At 43.7% G+C, this 6,915-nt stretch overlaps 1 protein-coding gene across 3 annotated transcripts in view; it reads left to right on the top strand.

The window, feature by feature from the left end:
• The window catches only part of KLF7 (KLF transcription factor 7), a 98,794-nt gene extending 95,602 nt beyond the window's left edge, over window positions 1-3,192 (top strand). For all 3 annotated transcript variants that reach the window (XM_055398912.2, XM_055398911.2, XM_055398913.2), the window contains one exon: window positions 3,085-3,192. In XM_055398912.2, the coding sequence (XP_055254887.1) occupies window positions 3,085-3,136 (52 nt within the window). In that variant the 3' untranslated portion in view covers window positions 3,137-3,192. The remainder of the gene's footprint in view (window positions 1-3,084) is intronic.
• Window positions 3,193-6,915: the final 3,723 nt, after the last annotated feature.

Below are 6,915 nucleotides of genomic sequence, written 5' to 3' on the forward strand. Positions count from 1 at the left end.
GGGTAAAATCAAGATATGGGTTGCTCTCCATTCCCTTCCTGAGGCTCAAGGGAAGAACCCATTTCCTTGCCTTTTCCAGCTTTCAGCTTTGTCCATGTTCCTTGGCTTCTGACCCCATCTTCATCATCAAAGCTATTGAGTCCTTTTCCTTCTTCCATCTCTCTGGTTTTCTCTTTTAATTCCCATTTCCATTTTTAAAGACTCTTGCAGTGACATTGGGTCTAAGATAATCCAGAGTAAGCTTCCTATTTGAAAGTTAGCTGACCAGCAAATTAATTCCACCCACAACCTTACTTCCCCTTTGCCTTTGAACCTAACATATTCACAAGTTCTGGAGATGAGGTGCAGTTGTTTGGGGAAGACCATCCATCAATTCTACCTACTACCAATTCTTTAAATGTATAGTTCAGCTTGACCTTCTGCTCAGCCTGAGAACTGGGTATGGCTGAAAGCATGGGCTCTGGAGTCAAGGCTACTTGGGTTCAGATTTTGGCTTTGCTTCTTTTTGATGAATATCTCCTCTGGTAATGGGGCTAAGAATGGTACCTTCTTTATTGAGTTCTTGTAAGAATGTTAACTTTAGAAAGGATATACCTACAAAAAGAACTTCCCAGCTTAGATCTTCCTTCTCTATGCTGTTGAGATGAAGGAAGGAGGGAGGAGGGGAAGGAGAAAGGGAAAGAAAGAAGAGGCAGAGGATAGTACCAAGTGTGCCCTAGGCACAGGACAGGCAGATACTAAATTCCTCACAGGCTGTACTGCTTTTTCTTGTATGGGTGACATCAAGTACTTGCTTTTAAAGAAAATTTATCACTCTTCTATAGTAAATCAAATCCCCTTTAGATGCTATGCTAAGGAGTTATTCAAGTATCTTGCTTATACCAAATCAGAGCCCAAAATAAGCAGTTATGGTTAGAATTACTGTTATTCAATATGTTACTGGATTAGATCACTTTGTACTCTTATTTTTCCCATTATGATAATTTTTTTTCGTTTTACTTTGTTCTATTTTGCTTCATTTTCTTGAGGTTCTATCTAACACGTGTATCTGAGAAATGAACACAAACAGTGTGTGGAGAGTATTGGGGTCAGTAGATAGGGCCAGGGGTTTTCTCTTTCTTTATTTTAGGAATGAACAAATACAGGGAAATTCTGCCCTGAACAGGAACTCTTGCTGACCTGAGCAGGACAGCTTGCTAACACACCAACTAGAGTTTTGAACTGGAAGGATGTCTCAGGCAGTGTCTCAGGGGACCTGGGAACTTTCTCCCAGGTAGGACAGAGACCAGTTTATAGAGCTGGATCTGAGGGAGAACTCAGAATGACTGCTGTCTGATGCGCTGACTTCCCTTTGATTCCAGCCCAAGAACCGGAGACTGTATGCAGGCCTCAGAGATGCGGAAATGGCCACTCTATTAGTTATAAGTAGAGAACCCTGACTCAGCCTTGAGTTAGCTTCCAGGGAGTTTTATTAGCTCCTGTAACTAAGAAGAACAGAATTCAATTTGTCTTCACACTTGGCTGAGTCCAGGTGCTTAGATGTTGTCCTCAGGACTAGGAACTCTTTTCCTTCCTACCCCTTCGCCTGTTTTTCTCTGTTGACTTCATTCTCAAACAGGCTCTTTCCCCCGTGACTACATGGACACCCGCAGCTTCTGTCTTAGTGTCTAAGCCCCAAAGAGAGCGTCTCTCTTCCAATAGTTTTAGCAAATGTCCCAGAACTTGCTCTCGTTGACCTTTGTGGGTCACATGACTGTCACTCAGCAGATCACTGTGGCCATCACTTCAGCCTTAGGAGGCGGGTTAGCCACATACAACTGAGAAAGTGAAAGAGTTACTACCCAGGGCAAAATCAAGTGGGTGGTGTTAAAAGAAAGGGGAAGGAGTGAACACAGCCACTGCTTTCACTCTGAGGCTGACAAAGGGATTCAGTGGTCGACCCTGGGTACCAGAAACAGTTCAAAGAGTGGGTTTACACATCTGCCTGGGTCCTCACCCCACGACCGCCACTCACTGGCTGTGTAACCCCAGCCTCAGGGTCCCTGCCACATGCATGCCCACGAAAAGAGTGTGAAGATTTACCATGGAAGGTTGCTGAGGATATTGTTGTTGTTTCTGTTCAGTCGCTAAGCTGTGTTTGACTCTTTGCGACCCCATTGACTGCAGCCTGCCAGGCTTCCTGGTCCTTCACTCTCTCCGGGAGTTTTCTTAGACTTATGTCTATTGAGTCTAGGGTGGTACTGGAGAAACACCAAGCACATGCCTGCATATGACACCATCATTAATAAATAAACTTTTCCTCCCTTTGAGTGTGGAGTGTCTATATAGACCTGCAGGTATCACAGGCAACATTTCTGGGCTTTCATTGTAAAACTTAAGACTGAAATCTGGGTGTTGAAATGTTAAGAGTGTCATCACTTGATAGTACAGGCTAATCATTCTTTGTAGTCTATGACCATGACACATATTATTTCCAAAACACTTTTCCATTTGTTTCTTCTTTAATAATGACAATTGCAATAATAATAGTTCATATTAATCAAGATTTTACAATGTGCCAGGCAATTTTCTAAGCACACAGATCATCTCACTTAATCCTCACAACCAACCTATGAAGTAAGTGCTCTCGTTTTCCGCATTTTATTGAGGAGGAATTAAGACACCAGGCTTCCCTGATGGCTCAAATGGTAATCTGCCTGCAATGCCGGAGATCCAGGTTGGATCCTTGCATCGGGAAGATCACCTGGAGAAGGGAATGGCTCCCTACTCCAGTATTCTTACCTGGAGAATTCCATGGACAGAGGAGCCTGATGGGCTACAGTCTGTGGGGTCGCAAAGAGTCAGACAGAACTGAGCAACTAAGACTTAAGACACTGAGAGGTTAGGGTGCTCCGTCACACAGCTGTTGGAGGAGGTGAACCCAAGCAGTTTGACTGCTGAACTCACCTGCCCTATATACCTTGTTTCTCAATACACACACACTGCCTCTCTCTCTTTTAGGGCTAATTATTTTCTAAGGGGTGATGGAAGTTGAGTTCTTTATGCAGATCTCTCTAATATCCTTGTTTTTCTTATCTTCCCTAGGTGTTTTTCCAGGTCTGACCATCTTGCCCTCCATATGAAGAGACATATCTAAAAAACCTGAAGGCCAGAGTTGCCATGGCGTCGGCCGGCCGTTGTCTGAAGGAAATGCCATGAGGCAGGGGGCTGGACTTCAGGCGGGGACCCATTGCCTCGCAGAAGAAAGTTCTCACTTATTAAACCTCTGTGTACACATACACACACACACAGACACACACACACACACACGCACTCACTCATAGACACACACACAGTCATGCACTCAGCTATATTTAAAATATATACGTCTATCTTTATGCCTTGCCCTAGCCAGATGGTAGAAGAAGAAAAAAGAAACCAGGTGAACTCAGCAAGGCAGTCTGGCTGCTTACTTCAGCACTATTGGAATTATTTCCCGCTGTTGCCAATGGAAATCAAAGAAAATGGATGTGACGTCTCTACAGGTGGACGGCAGTAAGAGGGGCTTATTTAACTTGCTTCTCAGTGCAACTTGATAGGAGAATACAACGTCTTAAAGTTGCATATGTGTAGCACTAATGTTTCTTTTTCAATAGTTGGGGGAAAATGACCTAGCAAACCAAATTGCAGTTTGGTAGCCAAAATTAACTCTTGGTTTATTTGTCCTTTGTGTGTGAAAAGTCCTACTATTCCGTGCGTCCGACTTCCTCACAGAACTGTTGATCAGTTTTGATTCTTAGTACTATTGAGATATTTCCAGTCGATACCAACGGCCTTAGCGGCGGCAGACTCCGGAATAACACCTTACACCTTTCTGGCCTGCATTTCTGTAGACTTCACTCTCCAGGTCTCCAGGGAAGAGTGTTCTTTTCTTACTTTTTGACTCTTGCACACCATATGCACTAGGGATTCTGGAAACTTCTAGCATGACTGCAAAGTGGCCAAGAGAATAAAGTCCTTGATGATCAGTCACAGTGTATCCCTTGAGCCTCACCTTATTGCCAGTGCTAGATTTTTTCTTTTTAATCTCTCTGTTTTTTGCTAACGAAAACTTGAAAAGCTTATTTGGAAGCTTAAATGTTTTATCTTTTCTCCATGGACTAAACCTCTCCAGGACTCTCTCTCTCGTCACCTGGATGTCCAGCTCTCGAAGCAGCCAATCAGATGGGACATCACACTTTTTTCATCCCCCTTGAGGCATCCTGACCTCAGCTTATAGTGATCAACCCTGTGCTGTGTGTCACTGCTACCCTAACAACCAGTTTCAGCATAGATGTCGCTAGTCTCAAAGGGCAGCTGCATATTGAACGTAACTCTGGGTTATGACCTGACAAAAAAGCCAAAAATATCCCTCTTTCCAGGAATGGGGAGAATGGAGGATGCCTCCCAAGTCTAGTGGCTTCAAAAACCATCACCCTCTCTTCCTGTCTCATACCCACTGAGTCATGTCACCCCACTTGTTAAAACACACAATTCAAAATGCTGTTGTGGGAATAAAGGGTGGACATTTAAGAAAAGGGTTGAGATATTTCTCTCATGGTCTGTCTAAAAGGAGAGACATATTTCTGATTTTTTAATTTTTTTGGCTAGGCCCACCATGACTTGTGCCCTCGAGCACCTGGGATCAACAGAGGCCTCACTTTTACTCTGCAAGCTGACTCCGAGGGGGTTCCATGCCTCACTTTCCATCCCCCACACACATCCAGTATCGGTCTCCATCATCTACCCGCATTCTTAGCTAGCTGGCACTGGCCTCAACTCCAAAGACTGCCTTTAGGACCATTAAATGGCCTATGCAAGCAAGTGGGGTGGTTATTAGGGCAGATTGTATATTTTGTATATTCTGGGACCATCCCTTCAAGACACGTCTAAAAAAACAAAAATGGCATTTGGTCCGCCCATGGTTGCTGCTCCTTCATACCAGCTGGCTCCTCTCCTGCCCTCCTTTGACTGTTTGACTCATTGACTGTTAAAATGCCACCCCATACCTATTTGGGATGCAAAACTGAAGTCTTTGAAAGGAAGTATAAGAAACAGATTCATTTATGACAGCAAACTTCAAGATCCTTGGCATTTGGTTTCTCAGCTTTCTGCAAACTTTGATTTCACTGAAATGTTGAAACTACTCGTCTGAGGGCAGAGGAGCCTCCTTATCACAAATGCTGTAGCTGCCAATTGGACACTTGGGGCATTCTGAGGTCTGGCCCTTCAAGTTTTCTTTCTCTTTTTTCCTTTTTTCAATTTAGACCAAAAACAAAAAAAGAAAAACCACCCTAAACACACACACAAAATCTGCCCATTTGCCAGAGGCAATTATGTATATGTTAGTCAGAGGGTATTAAAAAAAGAATCAGTTTTATTCCAAAGATTTAAAACTAGACATGACTTAGAAACATTTCTGGAGCACTGCTTGCTGACAATCTCGTAGTTCTCGACTGCATTCGAGTGCGTTTGTAGCCAGTCCATCAGGGCGGACCATGGGATTATATTTGAATGTGTGGTTCATCCTTTCTGGATGAAGGATGTGTGAGGGACCTTGAACCTCAGCTGTATTAAATTGTAGCGCCTCCAGTCAGTGCACTAGATGAAACTTTAGACACCCCAGATTTTGTTGGTTCGTTGATTTCCCTTTCTAGAGCAGCCTCCAGCATGACTGCACGCACAGTCCCAGTGACGGCATTAGCCGTGGCTGGCACGATTTACAAATGTTCTCTCCCCCGCTGGAGCTGCTCTTGCCTCTCAAAATGCTATTATTAAGGGTTTATAATACTTAATTTAATTTTTGAACTGACCAATGCAAGGCTCTATTAAAAAGAAAGTTTAAAAAAATGCAAAATAATCATTGCTTGTTCGCTCCCCGTTGTCATCTGTGGTCTTGAAAAGATCTCATTTGAATGTGACAGAACAAAGGCCCTTGGGTCTTCATCAATGTCTGAAATATTGGGCAATTCCTCTCTCTTTTATATCAGTGAGGTCCTTTGTAATCTGCTCCTGACCTTTCTCCAAGCAGGGTGCACTGAACCTTGATGGTGGGGCTTGCTGGCTCCAGGCATTTGTTGACCGAGAATTGGCCTGAGAATTTGGTGGGTGCTAAGCGTATGGCTTTGAAACTGTTCTTCTGTAGCCCGACTGACACCTCGGAACGATAACCAGTCCTGTCTGTTGCGGGGTGGGGAGAGCGGTAGCCCCAGTCATTTGGGCATGTTATCAAGTATCCATCCTCTCTGAAATGTCAGAGACTGTTGGAAGGAGCCTGCTGGAGTGAACAGGCTTTCTGGGAAATAACCAGAAGCTAGTTTGCTTCCAAGAGGACAGGTTATTCAAAGCAGTGCTTTAGTGGACAGTTGAAACACATTAAACCATTTTCTCGTTTAAATTGTTAACTCCCAGCATTCCAGGAGATCTCCAATTTGAAAGGAAAAACCTGTCATGGTGTTTCTTGTAGTGGTCCTCCGAAGCACGCTTTATCCAGGGTTCAGAGTGTAATGTATAGAAAAAGAGTGTTTCGAAACCATTGACAGTTTTCTTTATTTCAATTTGTGGTTCTTTCTCTTACCACATGACTGTAAGTCAAAGATGTGGAAACCTGAAAGCCCCACTGATGGTTCATTGGCCCAGCTTAATGCCTGGTGGTGATGAATATTATGTCCAGAAAAAGAGATGTTTGGATTCCATGACAAAGCTTCGTTTTATAAATACATTGGAGACCCCCCAAAATGAACTTTATGCTGACCATTTCCTTCTCCTCTCTGTGCTCTCCCTTGCAAAGCCCTTCAAGTATCCCTTGTCCACCCCTCCTGCACCTCTTGTGCCCTTTTTACATCTTTGATTGCCTGACGATAACAGGGTAAAAAAGACAGCCAACCTCACGCATGA

The sequence above is a fragment of the Moschus berezovskii genome, chromosome 2 (genome assembly GCF_049115385.1).
Source record: "Moschus berezovskii isolate FMDL1 chromosome 2, NW_MosBer_1.0, whole genome shotgun sequence".
NCBI lineage: Eukaryota > Metazoa > Chordata > Mammalia > Artiodactyla > Moschidae > Moschus > Moschus berezovskii.